General features: G+C 37.0%; 1 protein-coding gene across 5 annotated transcripts in view; it reads left to right on the forward strand.

Annotated features, from left to right (window-relative positions):
• tpst1 (tyrosylprotein sulfotransferase 1) overlaps positions 1-13,275 on the forward strand; it is an 85,124-nt gene extending 71,849 nt beyond the window's left edge. For 2 of the 5 annotated variants that reach the window (XM_044202522.1, XM_044202523.1), the window contains 3 exons: positions 9,905-9,955; positions 10,596-10,664; positions 12,773-13,275. In XM_044202522.1, coding sequence (XP_044058457.1) covers positions 9,905-9,955; positions 10,596-10,631 — 87 coding nt within the window. In that variant the 3' untranslated portion in view covers positions 10,632-10,664; positions 12,773-13,275. The remainder of the gene's footprint in view (positions 1-9,904; positions 9,956-10,595; positions 10,665-12,772) is intronic. The other 3 variants (XM_044202521.1, XM_044202525.1, XM_044202526.1) reach the window with 3 other exon arrangements.
• The last annotated feature ends 3,019 nt before the right edge of the window (positions 13,276-16,294 follow it).

Consider the following 16,294-nt stretch of genomic DNA (forward strand, 5'->3'; position numbering starts at 1 on the left):
GTGTTTGACAATTTTGGCTTGTTTTGTTAAATGAACAAAAAAAGGGTGTAAAAATAAAAGTATAGGTATTAGAAAAAGTATTGTTTGGTACCAACTCGAGTATTGTTTGAAAAAGTTCAATTGATACCCAGCCCTATTTAGCACTATTGTCTAGAGATTTCATGTCAGTGTGCATGGCATACATAAGCTAATTACTGTGTTAAATGTTGAGACACAGGTATGTATATGGCTGTTTTCTATTGTCAGTGTCGCTAGATGAGTTTCCAGGGAAATGTTACATAGCTGTCAGACTCAGTTGTAAAAATAGATGGCAATGTTTTCTTAACAACCTATAGATTCGACCATTCTCTTATTGATTTATCGTACTCCATCAACCTTCCTACCCTTCTCCATTTTCTTACTATTTGTTGGTACGTGTTCATTCCAGTTAATTCGTTCCTCACTCATGGTTTTTTAATACTACTCTAAATTACTCAAGCTCACGATATTATTTAGGAAGAGGATTTGTCTTTGAATACTGGGGATCTTACTAAATTCAAGGCCACACATAAGTATAGTAGCACCTCCCAAATTCTGTGTTGCATTACATAAGACATCTGGCAACCAGCCCTGAACTAAATCACTGAATGATGAAGCCACATGTAGAAATGCTCTCTCTGCTGTCTTGAATTTTCATCTAGCCCCATCCAAATATTTACCCTCTGTCTCATCTCTTCTTCAGCCCTGATTTCACCACAGAATATGTAGCCTGGATCCAGCTGCTCAGCAGAGAAATAGTTTGGAAGCAGCGATTGAACAGACTGTTTGTTTTGTGGAGACAGAGCAATGTGGATGATTAAGGAAGCTTGACCTGTTGAGAGCAGCCTTATCTATGTGGTGCTTTGTTGTTTTTTACTGTGAGTGAAGACCTGTAATCCCTCTAAGCAGTGTTTGCCCTGTGGTCAAAGCAGTTAACAGAGTCAATGCATATCTCCCTGAAACCTCCGTGTTTCTATTGATTTAACCCAGAAATTCAATTTAATTCAATTTTATTTATATATCGCCAGTTCATAACAGAAGTTATCTAATTGCTCTTATCCTATAGAGCAGGTCTAGACCGTACTCTTTATAGTATTATTTACAGAGACCCAACAAATCTCACCATGAGCAAGCATTTGGCGACAGTGGCAAGAAAAAAACTTCCTTTTAACAGGCAGAAACCTTGGACAGAACCATAATCAATGGTGGGCGGCCATCCGCCACTGCCATGTTAGGTTTTGAGAGAGAAAGAGAGAGAGAGAGGTTTGGAGAGAGAGGGAGAGGTTTAGAGAGAGGAGGGGGCGAGAGAGGGAGCGAGAGAGGTTTTGGGGGAAGCACAATGCAAATACCACCTAGAATATTTACAATAGTAATAATGTAATGGTAGTGATAACATTAATATTAATAAATTAATAATAATTGGAATGACAGCTATAGGAATATAGCAGTGCAGAGGCAGATCCAGTCTCTGCTGAAAGCGAGAGAAGGAGAGAAGAGAGAAACGAGAAAGCACAGAACTACGGGATTGAGAAGATGTCGAGTTGGTAACATGCAGTAATGGGATAAAAATGCATACAGATGGAGAGGGAGAGGAGGAGAGAGGAAAGAGGTGCATCATGGGAAGTCTCCCCGGCAGTCTAGGCCTATAGCAGCATAATTCAGGGCTCACCCAAGCCAGCCCTAAATATAAGCTTTATTAAAGAGGAAAGTATTAAGCCTACTCTTAAATATGGAGATGGTGTCTGCCTCCCAAACCCAAATTGGGATCTGATTCCACAGGAGAGGAGCTTGATAACTGAAGGCTCCGGCTCCCAATCTACTTTTGGAGACTCTTGGAACCACAAGTAACCCTGCATTCTGGGAGCGCAATGCATTTCGGGTAATACTGTATTATGAGCTCTTTAAGATACGATGGTGCCTGACCATTAAGAGCTTTGTAGGTGAGGAGAAGGATTTTAAATTCTATTCTAGATTTTACAGGGAGCCAGTGCAGTGAAGCTAATATTGGAGAAATATGATCTCTCTTCCTAGTTCTTGTCAGTACATGTGCCGCAGCATTCTGGATCAGCTGGAGAGTCTTAAGGGACTTATTCAGGCAGCCTGCTAATAAGGAATTGCAATAGTCCAACCTAGGGCAGGGCAATGCCTTCTAGAGCAACTATGTCTTTAGATAATGTGTCTCGGAGGTGTTTGGGGCCAAGTACAATAACTTCTTTGTTGGAGTTTTAACAGTGCCAAAAAAATACATTTGAAAAACTCAACAGCAATGACTCTTTCCAGAAATCATGACCCGGTTACTCAAGATAACACACAGATTTGTTGTGAGCAGTTTCATGTAGGAACTATCAGAAGATATTTGTCAGAGTTTAACATCAGAAAATTGCAGGTCATCCAGGTTTTATGTCCTTAAGGCATGCTTGAAGTTTAGCTAACTGGTTAGTTTCATTGGGCTTGATTGATAGATATAATTGGGTATCATCCGCATAACAATGAAAGTTTATGGAGTGTTTCCTAATAATATTGCCTAAAGGAAGCATATATAAGGTGAATAGAATCGGTCCAAGCACAGAACCGCACTAAGCTGGTTTAAATCCTATCTGTCAGATCGAACTCAGTTTGTACATGTTAATGGTGAGAAAGGTTCCAAGGATGCATTTATAGACATGGGTATCTGGACCTTGTCAGAAAAAGGTTGGTGTGTGGTTTTGTTCATTTTAGTTAACTATCCTTGTTATGTTGCTGAATATGAAGGCTATTGCTAACTATTTGTAGTCAAGTAGTAGAGTTCTTGTACCTGACCTGAACACCAGGGGTCCTGACCGGTTGGTTTGGGCGATTTTGTTGTACAAATCTACGGTAAATATCTAATTGCAATTTTTCTGATTCATATTGCGATTGTGGTTTGAATTGCAATTAAACTCTTTAAATTAAACCTCAGGACTGTATTTGTGTTTTATATAGTATTAAACAAGATCTGACTTTACCAAGCATTATCGCAAACATATCTTGTTTACATTATTAGAATCAGATAAAATATTGCTGTTGCTTGTTGCCGTGATCCTTCTAGGGTTTTTTTTTTTCAACCAGCCAGTTAAATGGCCTCTTAAGTAAAATGTCCTAGTTTTCTAAAGAAAAAATGACAAATTTACTTTACCAACCCCAAATTTACCTTAGTGATAAATTTAACATTACTGAATAATATTCATATACAATTTTAACATTCAGAAGTGGCATTATATTCATTGGTAACAGTTACATAGTTGGCCATTTATGTTAATAATGGCAAACTGCCAATTCACGTCTGTGTTTTGATGACCAATGTTTTGGTATCAGACTGACTACATCTATTGATAGTAACAGCCCTACACTTTAGCTGAGATAACGTTAACATTGTTAGACTGACAGAAGGTCAGCTTTGCATCCTGGAGATCTGAATTTTTGGGGGTTTTCTAAATAATTTTTTTTAAGGTTGGGGGTCTGCGGCCACTGCGGTAAGGACTCAGCCTTGGTACATGGGGCACCCTTGAATTCAGAGTTTTTAAAGTTATAAGTTAACATTGATGATAGGATGTGCTTTAAAGATTAACACGGAGAGTCCGACAACTATATTGACCAATTGTCTGTCATTTACGTTTGACAGACTACCTGTCTGAAACTTGCGTAAGCCAATCAGAGATTGTTTATGTAGAACAACACTTGCCACTCTGTCTTTTATGATTAGTAAAAATCACAGGTGACTCCTTATTTTTTTCAAACAATTAATCACATTACAGCTGAATAAATACTTGCTGTTTGTTGACACTTTTATGTAAGTGACAATTAAAGTCATTGTTATTGCAATTTGAAAATTGTTTGTGATTTTGATATAAAAAGGATGATTCGTTCAGCCCTAGCTATGGGTTTGGTTATTTTCAAATGTTATTTGTTAAGAAATGTTTCTCTTTTTCTTATTCTGACTGTGCCAGTAGCCTGCGTCGATAGGTGTCATGTGTTGCAAGTAGATTGTAATGCCCAGTGGTAAGAGGGAAAGGCACAGACAGTTCACCACACTAATGCAATGTATTGGCTAACGGTGACTTATGGATGACATAAAGCAATATATAGTGTCTGGTCTTATAGTGTATAGTCTTGGGTTGGGTTCAGGTCTCAAATTTTCCAGTACCAGTCAAGTTCTGCGGGGTCTGGTCTTAAAGATGCAGGTATCAGCCTCAGTTTCTCAGCCTCAGAACTTTCACAGAAATTAAGTAAAGAAAATGATAAAAGAACAAACTGCATTTACCCTCAACTGAACCCAAGCTTCCTTATGTATCTTGTATTGAGATCTCTACTAATGACTTTGTTAAAATGACAACAACTGGACTTCTACTCTTTGTCCAGGCTTCATCTCTGACTGCTGGTCAGTAGAGGTCGTTCCAGCTTGCTGTAAATGAGGCTCGTCGGACCTGGCTCTGGAAGCCGCAATCAATAGCTTTTAAGTGGATTTGCAGTTGTGTTGATCCCTGGTGAGAAATGAGTATTGGGATCAATAAGTTCTCAGTTTCTCCACGGTAACAATAATAAGATGTGTTAGTGGAGAGATGAGAAACAAATGTCTGTAGAGTTCCTTGTCCAGCGTGTTGTAAAGGCCTGTGGCTGGACCTTTTCCTTCATATTGACGCAAGGACAGTTAATGATGTGCAGGCTAATCATATATTGATTCAGTGCCATCGTCTGTGCTCGACCATCATGGCGCTCTTTGGCTCTTAGAACTCAACAGAGACTCATATTAATGAAACCATCGGCTGGACGAGCATGTAAAGAAGAAAGTGGCTAAAAGTTTTATTTTGAGGACCTCACATGAAGTGTTTATTGATCGATGTGTCTTACTCCTTTAGCTTAGATCAAGAGTTTGTGTTTGCCAGATCTATTCAGTGTAAGAGTGGAGAATCCTCTCTTATAATGTCCAGATATCGTTTTCAAGACTTTCTTTTTTGATTTGTGTTTTTAGGATCTTGCTGAACTTAACATTGCCCTATAATACAATCAGTCACATATGGCTGGGGTCAAATTGTTCTTCTGTAGTTGCACCGAGGAGGCTTAAGGCCTCAGTGTGCTTAAAAATAAGTGCTATTTGGATCGTCAAACAGCATTTGGAACCTAGTGGAACCAGGGGATCTGCGTCCGACAATTTTTGTAACTCTCAGCGTTTGGCCAGGTGTGTTGTGGTTTTAAAGTAAGGCAGGGTTTGAACTTTTCTATGAAGCTCCCTTTTTTCATTCTTCACACAGCTACTTCCATCACTTTTGGATTTACAGACACAAAATACACACTTTTCTTGTAGAGACTTTTCAGTAGGATGCACATTTTAAGAACACTTAACCTTTAAGCATGAAAAGAGCTAATGGTAAGGTGCTATGTACTGTTGGCTGCATTTAGGTCACCAAAAGGTCCTGTATTGTCATACCAGTTATAAATACCTGATTAAGGCTAGGTATTCTTTGAAAATTTTCAATACTAGTACCGATAGCTGTTACAAACAGCAACGGTACTTTGATACCTTACTTTGAGGAGTATAAGCATGTTTTTCTACAAAACCTTTTTTGTCATTAAGCAAAAGAAGCTCTCTCAGAAGAGGCTTGTCTTTGTGGACTGGTTAAGATCCATTCCGATAATGCTTGACGGGGTAGCAGCCAAGCATGTTGCAGCCAAGCATGCATACACACCCAGTCTCCTGAAGAGTTTCAGTGTGCAGTTCAGATAGAAGCATTTTCTTTGAGGTAACAATATCCCTGGAAAGTTTCCACCCAGAGAGGGTGGAAGTAGACTGGTGTGCAGCTGAAATATTCCCCCCTGCCGATCGTGGCTCGACACTGGCTGCTTTTCAAACACACTGGGCCGTTACCACATTTAACCCCCTGGGACCGGGGCTTAGTCATAGGGAGCTCCAGTCATAATACTGAGGCTGAACCACTGCAGGGTTTAGTTGGCACTACCGCACTGGACTGACCTGGTGCTTGTTCCAGCAGGCACCTTGGCTGACCCGACTGTGTTGGTCCCCCCCGACTGGGCTCTTCCAGGCTCTGCTGAGGCATGCTGTGGCAGGTTTTCAGGGTTTCTGCTCACCTACAGAGATGTCTTGTGAATGTTTGATCCTTATACTTCAGTGGTAAGGATTAATGGTTGGAATATTCTCTGTGGTTGTCACAGCCAAAATGCCTGATTTTATTTTCTGAAAAACTGTGATGCAGTTTGGCGTTTTAGGTCTTTTTAAGGATTAAAATGAAGAAGAAATGAAGAAAAAAAGTGTAGTAAATGAAATGGAATTAAGAACACAAACTCATAAAGAAAGTTCCTGAATAGATACCTAAACATGAGGCATGTTTAGTACAGTTGAGACAATTACAATTAGTTTTTTTTTTTGTTTTGTTTTTTTGCCAAATGACTATTTTCAAAGTCAATAATGAACTTTCATGCTCTATTAATACATTATGGAAATAATCTTAAAAGTTTCCCTTTTGATAATAGAATTGCATTTTATACAGTGTAGACATGGAGTTTCAAGGTCAACATGTAATTGTGTTCTTAATTAAAAAGTAAAACATGCAGTTGGACTAGAAGTGCTGACTTCCTATAGTTGTAATTTGAAACCAACTCATTGTTTAGAGGAAACAGTCTAATGAACAGCAATGTGCTTCTCAGCGATGCCTTCATATCAGATTAAAAGAGGTCAGTTTGCCGTCTTTAACTCTGGGAAGATGACAGGAAGGCAGCAATGTATCATTTCTGTCAGTCAGCTGATTGGGGACTGAGCACTGTATTGGCACAGAGGTCCTTTTTGATCATGCTGAGCAGTATTTCAACTTGTTTTATCTGACTCAATAGACGAGACTGTAAACCTTGCATCTTATGAATATTCCTCCTTTCATCAGTATTTTAACAGATCCTTCAGAGGTAATAGACCTTGAGGTCAGAGTCTGCTGGACAAGAGCAGTCTGGCTTCATGTTACTGCAGTGATCCCATCATGCAGACATGAAGTCTGGCCTTTCCCAGAGGCAGCCCTTCATCTCTGTCTGTCTTCTCTCTGAAGGACAGATTGATCTGTATCGTGCAAAGCAGACAGCTCAGCCTCTTCTGTACATTTCCTAATCATACACCACTTGGATTTATTACCCCTAGCGTGTGACCTACTGCGCAACCACAGGGCGTTCTGCTCCACGTCTCCTTTGCGTGCTCTCCTTTTTTTTGTCAGAGCAGAAGGTTTGGACAGGCTCGGAGCAGTCTGGCCTGGAGCCTCTGTACGCTGAGGAAAGCTGCAAAATGGCACCCAGGAGGAAATCAGAAACATGCGCTCGCCTCTCTGCATGCATGAAGGGACACAGGGGGATTAAGGAATGAGTTTTGTGTTTAGGGGAAGTTTTAATCACTGGAGCCCAGGAGGGGGGCACAGGACTTTTGACCCGCTCCCACCACACTGTGGGAGTCCAGCACAGATTTAAATGAAAGATTTTCATTGATTATCTGATTACAGTAACTTAACACTTGATATATTTTGTCTATTGGCTCTATTATGGAAACCCTTTATTCATAACAAAGGCAATATACAAAGTCTATATTTTCAGTTGATCTTTGCCCTTGTTTGTCTGCCTAAATCCTCCATTTGCCTGTGGTTGTTTTTGTTGTTGGGGATGTTTTAGATGCAGTTGAGGTTAGTGGTGACAGAGGGGGGAAGTCAAAGCAGCAACAACAGTGCAAAAGCAGTGAAAAACCACAAAACTAAACCCAACGCACAGCATCCAAAACTAAACCTATTTTTGGTTACACTTTACTAGTACTTACTTACTAGTTTATAGAGTATTTGTAACATTTCAACAGCGTATTAGTTGAGATTCAACAATTCAACTGTTTCACAAATAAAGGTTTGGTTAGGTTTAGGCCCCAGAAACATCTTGGTTAGGGTGTGTTCATGAATTGTCACATATACACTATTGATCTATCTGTAGGCGGACTATCCAAGTAAAGTGTTAACATATTTCTTAACTCTGTCTTCCGCTTGCATTCAGTTTCCTTTGCCTCAACCTAGATAGCATTTCAAGATAGACATCTCATCAAGACGAGTGAAGTGTTGAGGGAGAAGAAAGAAACAACATCCATTTTGTACTTAAAGCATCCATGGGCTTGTTTAACCTATTTAGCTTGATGAAGCGCTTGAGAGGTACAGTTTGTCCATCACCACCCCTACACTTTATCAGATAATAGTATATATTTTGTATGTCTTTCACCTCAGTGAACCTAAGTACACTGTAATACCAGGTTGAAGAAATTTGCAGGTCAACAACTGTAATGCCCCTTTGTGTTTAGCAGTCAAAATGTACTTTATTTGCATGGACCCATCACTAAGCCCTATGGCTCTAACTAAAGCCCCATTTAGCTCTCTTCAACACGTGGAGAAATTAAAAGCTTGACAGGCCTGCCGTGCCTAATTAGAGTTGCTAAGCTACTATCGGACAGTCTCTGTTGGGGGAGTGGTTTAGCAAATGGTCGAATAAGTACACTATTGCCAAAGCATGTTGTACATGGTTTACAAAGTATAACTAGTACAGTGCCCGTTCAGTGCGGGCAGATTGCTTGGCCCCTGGAAGTGCTGCTTGCAGCGTTGTCGAGAACCGCAGTTAGGCTGCTTGCAGCATTCTCTAGAACCATTCATCCAATCGACTTCACACTCGACACTGCACTCCCTCGGGTCCTCAGCAATACACCTGCCAAGTGTGAAGTCGATCAGATGAACGGTTCTCGAATATGTGATGGACAGCCAGCCCCCAGACAGAGATTCCTTCCTTTTATAGTTAGATAATTCAGAATGCAAGAAAATAAGACAACAAATGGTACTGCACTATACAACATACATTATACTTCTTTCTTACACTACATATTATACTATTATGAAAGGTAAACCAATTGTTGCAAAATGATTAAGATAATATATATTTTGAAGGCGCTCATAACCGTTAGTCTGCTTCTGCTGTCCCCTGATGTACTGTATTACTCAGCACAATACTGCTGCTGTCTCCTCCTGTTCAACTCCTCTGATATCCAGCTTCTCTCCATCATCATACTGTTGTTACTCCTATAGCGCAACCTTTCCTCCACATTCTTCTTTATCTCTGGCTGACAGAACGACCTTGTGCTACAGTGGTGTATTCATTCAACATGAAGGAGGTGACTTCCGGTGTAGATACTGTAAGTTTCTGTGGAAAGAAGACACATGTTAGTAATAATCCTGAAGGATCCAGGAGTAGTCCATTTATGTGTTGACTTTGTGGCTGAGGCCAGCAAGAGAGGGAGAGCCAGAGTTTCTTTTCCTGGAAAGACACATCCAACATGCAAATACACACACACACACACACACTCTCCACACACCGTGGACACCCTGGGGTGTCCTATAGGATACTGACCCTCCCTCCCCCTTGCTCTGATGTGACCCTTGTTTTTACGCTCAGTCATCTCCCCCCCCCCCCCCAATCCAACCATTTCCCTGCTCTGTGTCTCTTTTCACCTCTCTGTCCTGTGTCAGCCAAACTAGATGACGTAAGGAGCTTGAAATTCCTGGCATGCGTCCAGCAGCCTCAACCTTTTAGGTTGCAAATGTTCACCTTGCATGACAAGTCAGATACACACTGAGGTGGATTTCATCTTCAGACTGTCTGCTCAGCTTGGATTAAGCAGTGATGTAGAATTATGCTTTAATCTAATTATCTAATTTTTCAGTGATTTAATAAGTTTTTTTTTTTATCAAAGTCAACTGATGATCCATTAAACCTTCACCATGGTAATTCAGATGATGAATTCATGCAGATTCAATGAAATTGTGGAGCTTTAAACTCTAAACCTGGTCCTTTGTTTTTCCAGGTCTTTAAAGGTGAATTTCAGCTACCAGATTTCCTTAAAGAACAGTCACAGGTACAGTAACATTTCTGCCTGTTGTTGAGCTTCATTTTATTTCAGGTTTTTTTTTTCTCCAAATTCAGCCTTTTTTTAGTGTCTGACTTGAGTTAAACCATCTGCAGCTTAGAGGAAGATCCCGTTACAGATTTCCATCTGCTCACAGTTTCTCATCTCGTCTTGTTTTTTGAGTTTCTCGCCATATAATACAGCCTTTTGTTGTTTTCTGGTCTCCGCTTCATGATTGTCTTCTCTTTTTTTTGGTCTTTAGTGGTTATTTTGTTTTAGTCTCTTTGTGTTGTCTTGTTGTCTCTCGGTTTAAGAGGTTGATGTTGGCTAAAGAGCACCTCTGCCCTCCTCTGGTAGTTAGACCAATCTACATCTGTTTTTTACATAGTTTAGAAACACACTTTAGAAGAGACTGTATGCTTTTGATTTGCTAATAATGCCTTTTTATCAACACAATCAGCCTCTTTGCTCATTGAATAAGGGAGAATAAATATCAATGTCAGTGAGTCAGCTGACTGTGGCCATCTTCTTGGTGGTTCAAGTTCCATATTCTGGTATTTCTTTACTTTGTCACAGAGCTGCCTGCCATCCTGAGAGCGGACGCTGTAACTTCTAACGTCTGTGTTCTGCCCTTTGTTCCTCCACACAGATTCAGAAGTCTGCAGAGAGACCCAACACCAGCTAGGAGCAGAGGAAGTGCCATCACCACAACACACAGGTACAGCTGGACATGACGGACATTGTACTTTGTGCTCCACTACATCCATCTGAGAGCTACAGTTACTAGTTACTTTACAAACAAATAAAACACATAATGGGCTTATCGCTCATCAACACAAGTACGCTTGGTAACTGCCAGCATTGTTGGACACATTTATTGTGGCAAATGGTAAATACCTGCCTTGCAGTAATTATAATCTGTAATCTGTTTTTAGAAGCTGGTCATATGTTTTGTTTGTAAAATGTGAAAGTTTGTAGTGTGTAGTGGAGTAAAAAGTAGCAAAGAAAATACATTTTCAAATAAAGTACCTCAATTTAAAAAAATAAAATAAAATACTGTAGTTGAGTAAATATATTTAAGTTTCACCACTGCTGTCTTGTAATAAAAATGTGGACAATAGTTATTCTCTAATGATTTGAATGATTTGATGAATTGATGTGCATTTGTTTTCTGACATAAAAGTAATTATTCTGAATCACTACAGCATTATTATGTCACTGGTACAGCATCCAAAGAACCTGTACCATTTATTATCAGTAAGACTCTAAATAGCTCTACCCTAAAAAATATCTAGATTTTACTAAACTATACTGTCACCTTCAAAAACCAGAAGGATTAGAGCCTGCCCAATACTAGAAATTTGAGGCAGATATTAATATCAGAGTTTAAAAACATATGGCATCAAACATTTTTTATAGACCCCTTCAGTGTAGTCGTAGTCCTGTAACATCCTGGAATAGTGAAGGGAGTGGTACATTTGGTGAATTTGGCAATTCTCTGTTGAAATATTTAAATTTAGAAATCGGTAACACTTCACTTGGGTAGTCCGCCTACAGATAGGTTATAGAGTATTTGTAACATTTCAACTGTTTCGCTGTTGTCTGTAGATGTTTAACAGATTATCAATAGAGTATATGTGACAATTCATGAACACACTCTAACCAAGATGTTTCTGGGGCCTAAACCTAACCAAACCTTTATTTGTGAAACAGTTGAATTGTTGAATCTCAACTAATACGCTGTTGAAATGTTACAAATACTCTATGAACTATCTGTAGGTGGACTATCCAAATGAAGTTGAACCTAGAAATTTAGTAACTTTCGAAGATTATAACTCAAATGTTCAATCTTGTTCATAGCACATCTGCAACTAAAAATTATTTCCTTTATTGATCAATCTGTTGATTATTTTTGTGATCAATCAATTAATATTTAGTCTAAAAACATACATCACAATTTCCCAAAGATATTCAGTTCACTGTGATATAAAAAAGAAAAGCAGAAAATCCTCACATTTCAGAAGCTGGAACCAGACCTTTTGATATTTTTGCTTGAAAAAGAATGTAAATGATTATATAAAATAATATTAATTATTATATATAATAATTTATTATATATAATGGATTATCAAAATTGTTGATGATTGAAGGAATAGTTTGACATTTTGGGAAATACACTTATTCCTCTCTTGTCAAGAGTTAGATGAGAAGATTGCGTCATGCCTGCACACTAAATATGTAGCTGGAGCCAACCGACATTACATCGGTTTACAGGGATTTATGTGCCAGACTGTTTCTTGGCCGGGACCAGTTGCCAGGCAACCAGCAGATACTCGAGGAAGTTACTGCTCCCGGGCCGTAACCCCCGTAACACAGCGAATTGTTGTTTTTTACGCTTTGGTTTTTGTACAGATTAAACAAGAGATATAACATGTTAATCAGTGAGCTTTACAGGTACTGATAGGAGGATTTTGTTAGCTTTGGACGTAGCCAGGCTAGCTGTTTCCCCGTTTGTCTTTATGCTAAGCTAAGCTAACCAACTGCTAGCTCTAGCTTCATTGTGTACATGAGAGTGGTATAAAGCTTCTCATCTAACTCAGCAAGAAAGTAAATAAGGATATTTTCCAAAATTTCAAACTATTCCTTTAACTGTCAGAGAGTGGACTGGTTAGTGGGTGACAGACTCAAATCATTGACAAATCCAACAAATAATTTTCAGCTCATAGAAAAATATCTTCGATTGAGTCATGAAATGTTTCGTCACAGTGGGAACACAAACCGACTTGGCTTTGACTTGAACTAAAACAAGAAATTCTCATGTCTCAGAACAGGACTCTGTGCAGTGGAACAGGAAATCATGGACAATGTCTCACCCATCTCACCATCTGTGTTTGGCCTTGGCACCTTTCAAAGGTCACATGTCCACAGCAGGACAGTGTCCTCACCAGAGTCAGCCCGCAGGAGGAGGGGCTGCCTCTGACCACTCCTCGTCTACGGAGAACTCTTGGCCTTCGATGTTGTACTGTACAAAAAATAATACTAATACTTCTCACAACCACAGAATGTCTGCTGATTGTTATTTTTCGTGTCACATCACGCTCATCGATTTTTAGAAATTATTTCTGGCTATTTAGAAAAAAACTGATTCTGTTGTAAGAAATTGCAGTGAACGGAAATCGCAAGAAGTATTTATGAATGGAAAATTTGCTTTTGGAAGATGCAATACCTATTTTAATGTTACTTTTTTTTTTACATGCCTTTGTATTGTGCAGTGTCATGGATACTGATCAGTTTGAAGTATCAACCGTGATAAACGATGCTTTTTTAAATCCTGTTGTCAGTCTGGTTCTTTTATTTTTAAAAAAAGAATTTTAATGTCACCATTCAACCAAATAACAAAGATAAACAAAGATAGAGAGGACAGTGACGAGAAAAATAACTGAACATTGAAATTAAATGTAAAATTTAAGGTGAAACTTTTTCAGTAAGCACACTGATAATTGCAGTTCAAGTCCAAAACACTTGAGCATGATCCTTGCGAGTGCCAAATACATTTGGCTGTGGCATTCTTCTTTACATGAACAACCTGATTACCAATCTGGCAAAGGAGGCAACTGCCCCAGGGCCCTTAGACCCCCGGGGCCACTGTATCAAAATCTGGTTTTAAAATCTTAGGTTTTAGTTTACACTGTGGTGCATATTCCTAGGCAAATAATGCTGCCATGTAGGTCGGCCTTCACTTGATGAGAACTGGGAAACTGTCTAGCCCCGTTTGTGCCTATTATCATCACATTGGAGTCACAGAGCTAAGCATTAAATTTTGTGAAGAATAAATACCGGGTGATCTTTGAAAAAGGTGGTTTAACAATATTTCCTGCTGTTCTGAAGGTATTTCCTGAATCCTAAAAGACTTTAAACCATCTGGATGAAAAACGATTCTGTCTGTTGCAACATCAAAAAATATTTTTAACCCATTTTCCAAGTTGCGACTGTATTTCAAATTACAGGTAGTCGTAAATGACATTATGACATAACTTGCTCTTTTTGTAAAGCACGAGCAAAAGTCGGTATTATATAGTATGAAAATACAAAGATTCTGTGATCCATCAGCTTCTGTGACCTCAGGAGTTTCAGCTATGTTGCCACTGCATGTTTTTTTTTTTTTTTTTGCATGTTTGTCACACTTAAATGTTTCAGATCATCAAACTAATTTAAATATTAGTCAAAGATAACACAAGTAAACACAAAATGCAGTTTTTAAATGAAGGTTGTTATTATATGTACATATATACATACATATACACATATATACATATACACATATATATATACATATACATATATATATACACATATATACATATACACATATATATATACATATACATATATATACATATATATACATATATATATATATATATATATATATACATATACATATATACATATATATACACATATATATATACATATATATATATACACATATATATATACACATATATACATATATATACATATATATATATATATATATATATATATATACATATATATATATATATATATATATATATATATATATATATATATATATATATATATATATATATATATATATATATATATATATATATATATATATATATATATATACATATATATATACATATATATATATATATATATATATATATATATATATATATATATATATATATATATATATATATATATATATATATATATATATATATATATATATATATATATATATATATATACATATATATATATATATATATATATATATATATATATATATATATATATATATATATATATATATATATATATATATATATATATATATATATATATGTATATATATATATATATATATATATATATATATATATATATATATATATATATATATATATATATATATATATATATATATATATATATATATATATATATATATATATATATATATATATATATATATATATATATATATATATATATATATATATATATATATATATATATATATATATACATATATATATATATATATATATATATATATATATACGTATATATATATATACATATATATATATATATTACATATATATGTGTGTGTGTGTGTGTGTATATGTACAGTACATATATATGTATAAATATGTACACTGTTGCACTGGGTTCCTTCATTCCCATTAAATCCCACATACATCACCCTGTTTAGGGTGGATTACTAGGAATTAGCCTTCTGGAAACATCAAAGAAGGCAAAATATTACAATGCTATACATTCAGTAGTATTTAAATTTCAACTTAAAGTATTCAGCAATGGTTACATTTCACAATTAGGCATTCAGTAGCTTATATGATTCCAATTATTACAGCTATCATTTGCTTTTAAAATGATGGCTTAATAAATGACTGTCAGGCTTTTCTACAGTCTGAACTTGTGTAGAATCGTTGGATGCTAGGGGTTCAAGATTTACATTTTCTTCCTTGGCATGACATTGAGGCGAACAGCTTTAAGAGATTAAAGAGAAACCAATTTTGGCAGCAAGGTTTAATTCACTGTTATGCTGTTAGGCTTTAAAGTTTGGTCAGGGATACTTGGTCAGATTGTGGGTTTGTTACAGAACAGAAACAAACTCACTCACACTAGAGTATAAAGTCTAAAGACAAGTTACTGTGACACAGTAGATGATATATACAAAGATTCTCAGCCTACAAAGTTATGTATGATCAGGTGAATTAGTATTACACTACTATAATAATAGGGGATGCACATAAAACAGATTAAAAAAAGAATGGTTGAAATCAAAGCATCAGAGGCCGAGATATCACGACTTAGTTTTGAAACACAGAATCCTAAATGTCCCATAATGAAAACAATAGCATCTTTTCATTGGAACCTCCCTGCCTCCCTACACAAACATTTTCCAAACTCCATGCCCACAGCTTGTTACACGGGCTTCCTGTAACACATTTTACTGTCCAGGCTCAAGGTTTCTCTCCTGCATTGTCAGGCAATTTTACAATTGAAACAACTGACTTATTTTCTGCTTGTGTCACACATCTATTTAGATGATTTTGATTTTAAACCTGAACTAATTGATTTTGTTTGGCCACTTGGGGATAGTGTAACACTACCAAAGTTTAAATAGCAAATTTGTCAGCAAAAAGTTGCTTGCTTACACATCCAGCAGACACAGAGCAACATAAGCATTCATTTGGAGTCGTGTTTGTGTCCACCTGATGAATATTAGTCCAGTATTCACTAACTTTGTTTCGTCTCCACCAACTCCTAAGAAAAATATCG

Source organism: Siniperca chuatsi, linkage group LG7, assembly GCF_020085105.1.
Source record: "Siniperca chuatsi isolate FFG_IHB_CAS linkage group LG7, ASM2008510v1, whole genome shotgun sequence".
Lineage (NCBI taxonomy): Eukaryota > Metazoa > Chordata > Actinopteri > Centrarchiformes > Sinipercidae > Siniperca > Siniperca chuatsi.